The following is a 14327-nucleotide window of genomic DNA, read 5'->3' on the forward strand; positions in this document are numbered from 1 at the left end:
CTAGCCGCTTTAGCCTTTCCTCATAGTATTATTCTTTATAGCTGATGTTTTTCAGAGCAATGTAAGGTAGGTTCAATTTCTATATTACATAATTGCAAGCTTTATTGGAACGTTGCTAACTGCAAATCCAGGGAATCTATATGGTTACAGTAACCCCAATTAATGGGCATCTGACTTGGGACAAAAGGTTCCTGAAAATAATGCAACCATTTTAACTGGAAAAGATAATATAAGCAAACTAAAGGCTTTAGCCACTGCTTTCTTTTTATACAGTGGCTGACTGTGAATACGTTTGCTGTTTCAGGGGGATTAAGAAAGTAAAAGCAAGCCTTCTTTTCTGATTAAAAAGTTTAGTTATACAGTATTTAATACGGAGCATCATCCAGCAAGTGTCTTGTAAAAGTGCCACGAATAGCAATGTACCTCAAATAACTTCAGAATTGTAGCTGGTTTGCTTCAAAGTGAGGTAGACAGACAAAACTTTATTAGCCCAGAATTTCAATTATGTAATATTTTAAGAAACCTAAAACGTTAAGTGAAGATGAAACATTTGATTAATGCTTAACCCTGTACAACTCGAATAAAAACTTTTCCTCCCCTCCCCCCCCAAAAAAAATATTAGAAATTAAAACATTCTGAGTGCATATAATATGTTTTACATTGAAGGAATGCAGCTGATCTGCATTTTTAAAGTTCGCTTAAATAAACACCTATTTACAACTTTAACAGGAACGACAGTGCATGAAAAGCAAGTGTGCATTTTTAAATTACTTCTACTGCTCGAAACATTTCGGTATTATTACATTTGATAAGAACAATGTTCTGGTTTTCACCAGTTTGCAGTTCTGGGAACCCACATAAGCAACAACAACAAAACAAAAAAAAAATGATTGAATCGAAAGGAGGTAAGGAATAGAAAACTCATGTTTAGTTAGAAGTGCGTGCGTTGTTCTTGGGCATTTTTAAAGAGAGGCTTTGACAGACGCCTTCTAATGGGATTTGCATATAATACTGTAACAGAGCCCATGCGCCTGACATCTCTGACAGAGTGAAACACATTCCCTTTCCCTGAAGTAAGGCAGGGTCATTCCAACACCCCCCCCCCCCCATCCCCCACCCCCCGTTTGTGCTTTTTGTAACACTTTGCTCTTTTCACAGTTTTTCATTACGGAGTCTTAAAATATATACCTAACTTGTAATTACAATCTGGGACAATACTTTTTTTTTTGGCCTTAGGCTTTTTCTGGCTGGTAATCTTGCAGGAATGTCAAAGAGAGAGAAGAAACGAAATAACCCCTTTTAGAGAACTTCACAGACCAGCCGTTCCCCCTTCTCTCTTTTTTTTTTCCCCTCTTCCTTTCTCTCCCTCTCTTTTCGTTTGAACGCTTTAGTAGCTCCTAAATTGCTTTCACCTTAAAGGCAGTATAGATTATCAGATAATTCTGCTGAGATGGGAATAAAAATCTTTTATTGGGGGCTTTTTGGCCTTGTCTGGTTTCTGGTTCCATTACTCTCCGCATGCCAGCTCTTGAAAGAGGGCCACTATTGCTTTTTGCCTTCATCTTAAATAGCCTCAGTTTGAACAGGTGGCTGTCACTGTATCTTGTGTACACTCCAAAAAAGAAATCAACAGAGGAGGCAGTCACCTAATCCTTGGCTGTCCAGACGTGACTCCTACAACCCGAGCTGGATGGCGCTGGTTCCATCTGATCTGAAGAAAAGCTTTCTCCCCCAAACGCCCCTTCCTCGCCCTCTTCTTAGCCCGGCCACTTAGTTGTCTCCTTATGGAGAAATCGTGCTCTGAGGGATGCAGGTGAAGGGAAGCTGTCATGATGGGCCACACTCTCCAAGAAACTGTGGTTCAGCAAATCAAACCTAGTAAATTGGGTCCATTCCTCTCTGAGCAGAAATGTAGGATCAAGCTCGAAAGCTAGGATTGAATTGCTCACTTCCAGTGGAAAGCACAGGTTGACTTGGAAGGAGCAGATTTGTTGTTCAGGCTGGGTAAAATTGGTTAAACGCGCCACACAGTCCACTCAGTAAAATCTGAGAGGCTTGTAGACACTGGCGAGAAAAATAAACAAACATCCGTAAAAGGTTTTATAGGGGCACCTGACTTGAGGACTAGTTTCCCCTTTTCTGGGCAAAATTTGCAGGACCTCCGGCCCAGCCAGCTGACTTTTGTCCTTGAGTGCCTTTATAGCTTCACCATCTCACAGTTTTTGCCAAGCCAGTTGCTGCTACCTGCACCCACACGATTCCACTACCATGTCTTCATATTGCTTGTAAACCACGTTATTGCCTGCATCAATGTACAGTATGCTAATGGGTGTCAATTTTGCTGGCACACAACAGCTCGGGGGGGTGGAACTAGGGTCCATAGAGTTCATTAGAGTTTGAATAATGGCATGGTTTGTAGGCTCCAGATGGGATCTAAGCGGGAAATCACATACCCCTTCGCAGTGGTAAGCCTCATATTCCAGAGGGGCTATAATCCAGTCGTCCCAGCCCAGTTCTTTAAAATTGACATGAAGCGGTTTTTTGCTGCACCTTAATCTCGATTTCCTGCCATGCCTCTTCCCGTGGCGATTTTTAAAGGCTGTCCTTCGCTTCCTTCGGGTTTTAAACTGAAGTTTGGTTTCTTCGTCCGCCCTCTGGGAGGAACTGACCTGCTCCTTCATTTCCTTGTACAGATTCTTTTGCTTGGACTTGGTGAAGACCACCAGAAGTGCTTTCTCCTGTTGGGTACGTGCCTTCCTGGCCAAGCCCAGGTTTCTCAGGTCCGCTTCCAGGTTCGATTTGGCGCTAATGGCTCGTACCTCCAAACAAAACTGTTTCCTGTCCGGTCCGGGGGCTTTCCGATACCTCTGGAGGTCTTGCCAGACGTCAAACACTTCCCATCCAGATCTGGGTGGGTCCTGCAGGTCCAAAGTCCTGGAGTGCAGCACTGTCCGAGCCACACAGGGGGATAACTGCAGGTGGTAGACAGCAGCTCCAGGTCTGAATACACCATCCCCAGGAGCTTTGAGAAGGACCCTCAGCTCAGCCCCCACCACCTCTTCTTTGCCCGAGAGAGTCGAGACATCAAACAAATACTTCTGTCTCCTTAAAGGAGTGTGCGAGAGATCGTCTGCAAGATAAAGAGAAAAATAAAATAAAGTTAGTTTCACTTAGGGGGGGGGGGGGGGGGGGGGGGGGGGAGGGGAATCTAGACTTGAAAGTGCTACTACATGACATCTACCTAGGAAGAAATGGCTACCTCTCAGGTACAGCTCTAGTCTTTTCAGCTGCCCAATACATACATAGTAACATACATAGTAGATGACGGCAGAAAAAGACCTACACGGTCCATCCAGTCTGCCCAAGAACATAAACTCATATGTGCTACTTTTTGTGTATACCCTACTTTGATTTGTACCTGTCCTCTTCAGGGCACAGACTGTATAAGTCTGCCCAGCACTATCCCCGCCTCCCAACCACCAGTCCCGCCTCCCACCACCATCTCTGGAACAGACCGTATAGTCTGCCCAGCACTATCTTTTACAAAGAAACAGCAAAAAGCCAGCATCACTTTTCTTCTATTTCTGTACAGATTGAAACTCTAATTTTTTCCAATAATGGTTCAAAGAAACCTACATTTGGATACTATAGTATTTTCCCTGTCCTTAAAGGGCTTACAGTCTTACAGGCAGATGATCAAAAGCAAATGCCGTCGGTAGAGGCTGTTAGCGCCATACTAGCGCCGGCGTTTGCTACCGCCCCATGATCAGAGCCCTCGTGAAACAACACGCTCGAGGGCTCTTATAGGCAGATGATCAAAAGCTCTGCGCTGTTCCAAACAGCGCTCTAAAATAGCGCTGGAACAGGGCGGGCCGTTGTTAGACCTATGATCAGAGATAATGCATGCAATTTTAAGCAGCGCAATTATCTCTGATCATGGGGTAGAAGTGCGGGAGAATTGTGCCTGAGCATGCGCTCACTCTGGATTCTATATAGCGTGACTTAAGTTGCGTGTGCAAATTCAGTCACATTCCAGATTTGCACATGCAACTTAGTTAACAAGCCAATCAGCACTGATAATTGCCACTGGACAAGCAATTATTAACACTAATTGGCATTAATTAGAATTTACGCACCCAACTAAGAGTATTCTGAAACATGATGCGCGTAAATTGTAAGTTGCATAGTTGAAAAGGTGGCATTTCTCAAATCTACGTGTGTTGTTAAAGAATACAGCCAGTCTGCGCCTATTTTAGGCATTGGGATTTACACCAAGTTATCCTTGACGTAACTGCCCGTGATGGGATGGGCGCTCGGTGTATTCTGTAAACCACGTGGAAATTTAGACCTATTCTATAAAGTATGTCTAAGCATGTTTTTTTCCATGCAGATTTTTCAGACGCTATACAGAGAATCTAGCCCAGGGGTGTAGCTACTTGGGGCCATGGGGGCATGGACCCCCGTAGATTTGGCCCTGGCTCCCCCACCGCCAACCCCTTCGACCCCCCTCCTGCCGCCAACCCTCCCCTTCCGCCATTGGGTACCTTTGCTTGTGGGGGTCCCCATCCCCTGCCAGCCAAAGTCCTCTTCTCTGGAGCGGCCGCATTGCTGATCTGCAAGGGCAGGCTTCTGTTTCTGTGAGTATGACCTCCTGCATGTGCAGGACGTCAGACTCATAGAAACAGAAGCCTGCCCTTGCAGATCAACAACGCGGCCGCGCAGGCTTATGTTTCTGTGAGTCTGACAGAAACAGAAGCCTGCCCTTGCAGATCAGCAACGTGGCTACACCGGAGAAGAGGACCAACTGGCGGAGGTTGGGGACCCCCGCCAGCAAAGGTACCTGACGGTGGGGAAGGGTTGGCAGCAGCGGGAAGAGGGGGTCAAAAGGGTTGGCGCTGGGGGGGGGGGGTCTAAGGTGGTGGTGGCGGCGTGGAGTTTAAAAATGGGGGGCGGGGGGGTTAAAATGAGGGGGGTCGTTGGCACCAGGGCGGGCTAAAATGTGCCCCCTTAACTTGAGCTCTGGACCTCCCTCCCGCCAAAGTCTGACTACACCCCTGATATAGCCCTTTACAGTAATTTGCCTGTTTGCTGACACTAACCCTACACATTACCTCGTTTTTGGAAAATAATTTTTGGGAGGGGTAATATCATAGGTAGATAGTGGGTGTTCCCATGTTACCCACAGAGGAGGGAATTCAATAAATGGTGCTCAAAATTCCACAGCCAAAAAAAAAATTAGTGCTAAGCATAATTCTATAAAGGGTGCGTGCGCTTTACAGAATTGCACTTAGGCAGCGGATCCACCCCTAACTGTTGGACAGGGGATTTATGCCTGCTAAAAGCAGGAGTGAATGGCTGCACCTAACTCAGGGGCCCTTTTACGAAGCAGCAGTAAGCCCACCGCGGGCTTACCATGTGCCAATCTGCAGCTATAACCAGGGCCGCCGAGAGGGGGGGGGTCAGGGGGGACAAAATTCCCCGGGCCCGGGCCTCCAAGGGGGGCCCGGCGGCTGGCGCTGCAGTCCCCGGTCTCACCTGCCTGCCTCCTCGGCTCCGGGCCCCCTGTATTTGAAGCAGCAGTCACAGATCACCTCCCTTCAGGCCTTCCCTCCCTGTGTCCCGCCCTTGCGGAAACCGGAAGTTACATCAGATGAGGGCGGGACACAGGGAGGGAAGGCCCAAAGGGAGGCGATCTGTGACTGCCACTTCGAATGCAGGGGGCCTGGAGCCGTGGAGGCAGGCAGGTGAGACCGGGGACGGCAGCGACGGGGGAGCGACAGGGGATGGCAGCAGCAGGGGGAGCGATGGGGGCAGGGGGAGGGGGCGGGGAGGCTTTGCCCCGGGCCCGGCCTAGTCTCTCGGCGGCCCTGACTATAGCCAGCCCAACATGGGCATCAGCGGAAGTTCCACCCCCAACATACAGCATTTCCAGCATTAGTGGAAATATTCAAAATATATTTCTGCAGGGGTTTTACCCAGCGGTAATCGGGCAGTGCCTCAATGGTTGACTGTAAGTGCTCCCCCACCCACACACACACACACACATGGCCACGTGGTAAGAGAAGTCTTACCACATGGCCATGTCTTTTTTTGGCCTTTGTACCTGCTGCAGTTAAAAGGGCCTCAGGGCACAGCAAAAACAGCCCCTACTGCTAGTGAAGTTGCCCTTTTTATAGCAGCTGAGTAAAAGGACCCCTAAGGCATGAATCAATCTGATTCTATAATTCCATGTGCAACGTTCGGAATGTCTCCAACACACCCCTGGCCACAGTCCCTTTTAAGATACATGCTATAAAAGTTGTGCATGGATCTTTATAGAATAGCACACAACTGCCAAGCGAATCCAATTAACTGCAAAAATTGGTTGTTTGCCCCCAATTATCGCTAGCTAAGGGCTCATTAATCAATTCAGTTGCGCACACATCTTGGGCATGCACCCAAAATTCGTCACGCCACTTTTGGCACAATATAGAGAATCCAGGGACAGGTACATTATGACAGATAATTCAGAATTGTGGAAGCACCTGGCACCATTAATATGAGTCAGTAAAGTGCAGATATTATGCACTAAAGATATTAGCATTAAAACATTTTTAGGTAATAAATGGAAATTAAAAAAAGTAAAGGAAAAGAAAAGAAAATGATACCTTTTTTATTGGACTAACTTAATACATTTCGAAGGTAACCCTTCTTCTTTGGATCAGAAATTCAGAAATGAGCAAATGATGACATATATCAGAATATATTATAAACCATAAAATTATACTGCTTTGTCACAACTGTACACCACTACCATAGCCCTAAGGGGTGAAGGGGAGCACCTACATGTGGGTACAGTGGGTTTCGGGTGGGTTTTGAAGGGCTTACATTTACCACCACAAGTGTAACAGGTGGGGGAGATGGGCCTGGGTCCGCCTGCCTGAAGTGCACTGCACCCACTAAAAACTGCTCCAGGGACCTGCATACTGCTGTGATGGAGCTGGGTATGACATTTGAGACTGGCATAGAGGCTGGCAAAAAATGTTTTTAAATGTTTTTTTTGTGGGAGGGGGTTGGTGACCACTGGGGGAGTAAGAGGAGGTCATCCCCAATTCCCTCCGGTGGTCATCTGGTGAGTTCAGGCACCTTTTCGAGGCTTGTTCGTGAAAAAAAACGGACCAAGTAAAGTCGGCCAAATGCTCGTCAGGAACACCCTTCTTTTTTCCATTATCGGCTGAAGACGCCCATCTCTTAATCACGCCCCAGTCCCGCCTTCGGTATGGTGCCGACACCCCCCCCCCCCCCCCCCCCCCCCCGTGAACTTTGGTCGTCCCCACGACGGAAAGCAGTTGAGGGCGCCCAAAATCAGCTTTCGATTATGCCGATTTGGGCGACCCTGAGAGAAGGACGCCCATCTCCCGATTTGTGTCGGAAGATGGGCGCCCTTCTCTTTCGAAAATTCCCCTGATAGTGTGCCTAGCGTTCTGCACTGAAATCTAAGTGTATTCCATAACAATGTGTATAAGTTAACTAACTTAACAAGCTAATCAGCATTGATAACAGCACTTAACAAGCAATAATGAGCATTAATTGGCATTAATTAGAATTTATGTGCACAACTAACTTGTTAAGCATATACTGCACCTAAATTCTAATGTGTGTAGTTGTAAAGGGGTGTGGCTATGGGTGGGCAAATGAGCATTTTGTGGGCAATATGAAATTTACATGCATAGTTAATAATATGGCCCAGTGCATATAAATCTACTTGCAGGGAATTATGCCATGTTTTCAGTGGTGGAAATGGATGTGCCTACTTTTAGGCGCTGTGATATCAACTAAGTGTATTATATAAACCACACCTAAATCTAGGCGCTGCTTATAGAATACGCTCAGGCCACAATGTTTACTGCACAGAATATTTTAGGCACCTTCTATAGAATCTGGCCCAAAACATATTCTGTGATGCACAGAACCTAAATTCTAATGCGTGGAGCAAAACAGGAGTGAGGTAATAGGCAGGGAAATGGGCATTTCTTGGACATTCCAAAACGTCTGCGCCTAAATCTATGTGCTGGTATTTACACCACATTTTCCTTGGTGTAAACAGATGCACTTAGTTCTAGGCACTGGGATGTCAACTAAGCGTATTCCATATACTGCACCTAAATCTAGGTGCCACTTATAGAATACCCTTAGGTGGAAGTACATAAGTACATAAGCATTGCCATGCTGGGACAGACCAAGGGTCCATCGAGCCCAGCACCCTGTCACCGACAGCGGCCAAAAGAACAAGCAATTTGTCCCGCCCATCCTAGAAATACTGTATTATTCCCTCGTCCATTCAATAACATTCTATGGCTTTTTCCTTCAGGAAGCCATCCAACCCTTTTTTGAAGTTCGCTAAGCTAACTGCCTTAACCACCTTTTCCGGCAGCGAATTCCAGAGTTTAACTATGCGTTGAGTGAAGAAAAATTTCTTCCAATTCATTTTAAATTTACCATACTGCAGCTTCATTGCATGCCCCCTTGTCCTAGTATTTTTGGAAAGCGTAAACAGACGCTCCACATCGACCCGTTCCATTCCAACCATTATCTTACAGAGCTCTATCATACCTCCCCTCAAAATTTTCAGGTGCCATACATAGAATCTAGCCCAATGTGTCTAACACAGAAAAAAACCTAATTATTATTTTTTTAATTATATTTTCAGTTCTTTCAATCAAATACAACTTGTACAGAAAAGTAAACTATTCGCTATTTAATTACACAATATAATTATAAACTAAAGGGAATTATCAAATAGTTACACTCAAGCCCACAATATAGAATCCAAGATTACATAAGTGGGATTATTATATGGGTAATATTATAAGGGAATAAAATCTGAGTGATTACAAAGTGCCTCTTTTTTACATTTTCAGAGCAAAATTATTAAGAATATTAATATAACATTGATATTGATATTAATATTAACTTATCCACACAGATCTCTTGGCTACTAAAAAAAACTAATTATTTTGGGGGAATTTTTTGAGGGGTTTGCCAGGGGAGGAAAGTGGGCATTCCTCTGCTGAACAAAAAGCAGAAAGAGACTTTCAGGAGCAGGACAATGGAAATGACACAATTCTTTCATTAGATGGACCAGACACAGGTCCTGTTTTGGCAACTGTTTGTCTGCATCAGAGGTCACATAAGATTGCAGAGCTCTCTTAAAGTGGTAGCCAAACTGTCACTAACAGGGCTTAGTTGTAAAAAATGATGCACTGCAAATACAATCCTGGTAACAAAATACACATTTTTAGTGCATACAGATGAGATAAATATCTTAGTTTAGTGGATGTTGAAAACGCTATCAAGAAACCACCAAAGCAAAAAAAAAAAAAAAAACCTATGCTCTAACTGATTAGTGCACAATTAATTCAGCAGCCCTTACCATCACCTAAATAGGTGTCAGTAAGTGTTCACACAGTAATTTTTTTAATGGCCATGCACTGTTACCATTAGCACATGACCATTAATGAAAATCATTTTTAAAAGACTTTTTATGGCTGTGGTGAAAATGGCTTTAGCTCACAGGAAAGACATGCGTAAGGTTGTGCTAAGGCCAATTCTTACTGCAGCGTAGTAAAAGGACCCCAAATGAAAACAATGCCGGCTAAAATGAACAGAATGTCTGTAAACATACCAAAAACTACCCCCAAAGTTTGACATTTTGCATGTTTTTTGACATATTGCACCTTTTTACAAAAATGTTCACAGAATACAGCCAGTCTCTGTTTTGCATGGTGTCTGCTCCATATGTAGGTTTATTTAAATCATAAAAAATAATCTGCTGCAATGCAAATACATGCATATTTCTAAAGCCAGGGTGTAAAATGTGTTGGGAAGGAGGGGGAAAGCACATAGAGGGGAAAAAAAGGGAGGACCAGAGAAAAATTGTACAGGACCAGCCAGTTATTAAAATTCCCTTTACATGTGTACATTTGAGTGTATGTTAAATTCTCTTTCTTTTTGTGATCTCATGCTCAGTACACAAAAATATGAGTGTATTTTTTTTCTGATTGGGTTGTGTAGCATCCTACAGCACAAAAACTAAACTAGTTTCCCATGAACATCCTTCCAACAAAATGTTTACAGTCCAGCAAGCACACAAACTCAGGGCCCCTCTTTCCCCTACACAAGGCAGGAAAGGTGACAACTGGCAGAGCTTTCAATAGAAAAAGTGTCAGACCTGCAGTCCCTTGCCAACAAGGTAAACATGGAATATAAGTATATAGTGAGGGGCATTTTCGAAAGAAACATCTAAGTTGGAATTTGGACATCTTTGTAAAACGTCCAAATTTGGAGGCGGGGAGAAGATCATTTTCGAAAAAAGATGCACGTCCATCTTTGGTTTCAAAAATACCATGGACGTCCTTGGATTTGGACGTCTTTGATTTTTGGCGATTTTTGAAACCAAATATGTCCAAGTCTAAAACGTTCAAATGTAAGCAATTTGTATGTGGGAGGAGCCAGCATTTGTAGTACACTGGTCCCCCTGACATGCCAGGACAGCAATCGGGCACCCTAGGGGGCACTGCAGTGGACTTCATAAAATGCTCCCAGGTACATAGCTCCCTTACCTTGTGTGCTGAGCCCCCCCCCAAAAAAAAAACCAAACCAAACCCCCTACCCCCAACTGTACACTACTACCATAGCCCTTACAGGTGAAGGGGGCACCTATATGTGGGTACAAAGGGTTTCTGGTGGGCTTTGGAGGGCTCTCTGTTTCCTCCACAAATGTGACAGATAAGGGGGGTATGGGCCTGGGTCCACCTGTCTGAAGTGCACTGCACCTACTACGAAACTACTCCAGGGACCTGCATGTGCTGTCATGGACATGAGTTTGATATCTGAGGCTGGCATAGATGCTTTTTAGGGTGGGAGGGGGTTAGTGACCACTGGGGGAGTAACGGGAGGTCATCCCCAATTGCCTCCAGTGGTCATCTGGTCATTTTGGGCACCTTTTTGTGCTTTATTCATAATAAAAACAGGTCCGGGTGAAAACGTCCAAGTTTTAGTCATGGATGTCTTTGCTCTTTTCCATTATAGCTCAAAGATGTCCAAGTCTTAGGAACGCCCAAGTCCCGCCTCCACCACGCCTCCGAGATTTGGATGTCCTTACGACAGACTTCCAATAGAGATGTCCAAAATCGAGTTTCGATTATACCGATTTAGACGTCTCTGTGAGATGGATGTCCAAGTGCCAATTTATGTCAAAAGATGGACGTCCATCTCTTTCAAAAATGAGCCTGATTGTAATGTAATGTAACAGCAGGCATTTCAAAACCAACTCAGCCAGAAAGAGAACAGGAATCTAGTTATTTAGGAATTTCAAAGGTCATTAGAACATAAGAACATAAGTGTTGCCATACTGGGACAGACCAAAGGTCCTTCAAGCCCAGTGGCCAATCCAGGCTGCAAGTACCTGGCAAGACCCCAAAACAGTACAATACATTTTATGCTGCTTATCCTAGAAATAAGCAGTGGATTTTCCCCAAGTCATTTTAATAATGCTTATGGACTTTTCTTTTAGGAAGCTATCCAAACCTTTTTTAAACCCCTCTAAGCTAACTGCTTTTACTATATTCCCTGGCAAAGAATTCCAGAGTTTAATCACACGTTGAGTGAAGAACTATTTTCTCCGATTCATTTTAAATGTACTACTCTGTAGCTTCATTGTATGCCCCCTAGTTCTAGTATTTTTGGAAAGAGTAAGCAAGCGATTTACATCTCCTGTTCCACTCCACTCACTATTTTATAGACCTCTATCATATCTCCCCTCAGCCATCTTTGCTCCAAGCTGAAGAGCCCTAGCCACTTTAACCTTTCCTCATAGGGAAGTCGTATCATCACCTTTAGCATTCTCGTCGCCCTTCTCTGTACCTTTTCTAATTCCACTATATCTTGTTTGAGATGTGGTGACCAGAATTGTACAGAGTATTTGAGGTGTGATCGCACCATGGAGCAATACAAAGGCATTATAACATCCTCATTTTTGTTTTCCATTCCTTTCCTAATAATACCTAACATTCTATTTGCTTTCTTAGCCGCCGCCGTACACTGAGCTGAGGGTTTCAACATATCATCAATGATGACACCTAGATCCCTTTCCTGGTCAATGACTCCTAAAGTGGAACCTTGCATCACGTAACTATAGTTCATGTTCCTCTTTCCCACATGCATCACTTTCCACTTGCTTCTATTAAACCTCATCTGCCATTTGGATGCCCAGTCTTCCAGTTTTGTAAGGTCCTCTTTTAATTTTGTGCAACCCTCTTGTGATTTAACAACTTTAAATAGCTTTGTGTCGGCAGGTGGAAATATGGGACCTTCAGGGGCTATGTAAGGAAGTAGGATTATTTTGCCAAGCTTTATTATGGCTGACATTGGTCTATCTGTTATATCATGGTTCCTTGTTATTGTGGGTCCTTTTTCTTGCTTCCTGGTGTTTTTTCTTTTCTTGCAGGTGTGGTTGCCTCCTACATTTGGATTGTTGACCACTCCTTTATCCATTCGGTGAGTCGGCAGGCGGCAAATCATCCAAGAGGATTGCACTTGGGGCTATCTCATCTTCGAGTTAAGCTATCATGGTGGGGAGACCGGGGAATGTGGTGGCAGGACCTGTGATATAAGCAGCAAGACAACTGCCCCAACTTGTTGGTGTTACATCTTGGTAGAAAAAATGTCAGCTCCCTAACGGGAAAGCAGCTGGTGAATATACTCAAGAATGACCTCAGGATCTTGTTGAATAGGTTTCTCTACAAAACCCTTCTGTGATTAGACATTATTCCTCACCCAAGCTGCTTTGGCAACAGGAGGTGGACTAGAGGCTTCGCAAAAGTGAATTGCCAAGTTGGAAAATGGTTGGTGACAAGAGAGCGGCCATCCTATTTGCCATGATCGGGCAGATGTGTCCTGCCTGGGCCTTTATGGCTGGGATAATGTCTATTTGTCAGACATGGGCCTTGACTTGTTCCTGAATGATCGTGGCCTGCAGCTTCATTTTCTTATGGTCTGAGGGGGGAGGGGGTTCACCTTCCAGGATACCCGAGCTAGGAATCCGTTCAAAGGAGGTTCTTTGAACAAGGCCGTAACTGTCACCAGGTGGTGATGGTTGGGCCTAAGCTTTCAAACTCAGTCCTGGAGGTCCAGGTCTCTCTTTGCTCTTACTGTTTATGGCAGAGTAACTCATGTTTACTATGCTTTGACTGTTTGTACTCGGACTTCTAGCTGTGGATGGCAGGTAGTCCATTGTCGGTTTGTTAAAGTATTTTATTTTATTGCTCGGGTTAGTTATTTTGTTCCTCATCAATAAAAGAAGCTGCAGCTTGTTTTGTTTCACTTGGTTGTCTGACTGCTTTCTTGTAGTTTAGTAACAAATCAGAATTTTAACTTTATGTGATTTGGTAGACCGAAGGGGTGGATATCTCACATCCCCTGTTAGAAGGGTGAACTATTGGATCTATTAAACACCTTCATAGTTCAAAATTAGGATGGGCTAAAATAATATATAGGCCATTGTCTCATAATTCCTTCCATGTAGAAGTACGATAGAGTCAAACGCTTGTTGCAGCTGAAACAACCTGGCAAGTTAAAGGGTATTAAACACCCTAGGTGACCCTTCAGCCTTGTCCCCTTCCCCGATTATTTTTCATTTCCTGAAGATGCCCCCTGACATAACGTGTATGAACATTCAGAATTACCCCACCTCATCCATCCCAGAATAATCCTGTAAAAATGCATAGATGGAGATCACACTTTTAAATAATAAACTGTGTTCTATATGTACAGATCTAATGAGGGTTATTTATCCTGGTAAATGAGCTATATTAAAACTGTCTACCCCTCCTCACAGGTAAAAGTATGAGAAGACAGTTTTTTTGAGTTTGTGTGGCTGTCAAGATCTAGTGTTCTGCTTTGACTGCAGGTGTTCTTCGCAAAAAAAATGGAACTCCTCTCATATGAGGAACGGCTAAGAAGGTTAGGGCCCTTCAACTTGGAAAAGAGACGGCTGAGGGGGATATGATTGAGTCTACAAAATCCCTGAGTGTTGTAGAACGAGTAGAAGTGAATCCATTTTTTACTCGTTCAACAAGTACAAAGATCAGGGGACATGCAACGAAATTACATAGAAATATTTTTAAAACAAATAGGAGGAAAAGTTTTTTTTCACTCAAAGGATAGTTAAGCTCTGGAGTGGAGGAGTAGCCTAGTGGTTAGGGTGGTGGACTTTGGTCCTGGGGAACTGAGGAACTGAGTTTGATTCCCACTTCAGGCACAGGCAGCTCCTTGTGACTCTGGGCAAG

General features: G+C 44.3%; 1 protein-coding gene across 1 annotated transcript in view; it reads right to left on the bottom strand.

Moving 5' to 3' along the window:
* Window positions 1–1193: 1193 nt before the first annotated feature.
* GDF6 (growth differentiation factor 6) overlaps window positions 1194–14327 on the bottom strand; it is a 37596-nt gene continuing 24462 nt past the window's right edge. The window contains exon 2 of the mRNA XM_030190187.1: window positions 1194–3130. Within this exon, the coding sequence (XP_030046047.1) occupies window positions 2241–3130 (890 nt within the window). The 3' untranslated portion in view covers window positions 1194–2240. The remainder of the gene's footprint in view (window positions 3131–14327) is intronic.

Source organism: Microcaecilia unicolor, chromosome 1 (assembly GCF_901765095.1).
Source record: "Microcaecilia unicolor chromosome 1, aMicUni1.1, whole genome shotgun sequence".
Taxonomy (NCBI): Eukaryota; Metazoa; Chordata; class Amphibia; order Gymnophiona; family Siphonopidae; genus Microcaecilia; species Microcaecilia unicolor.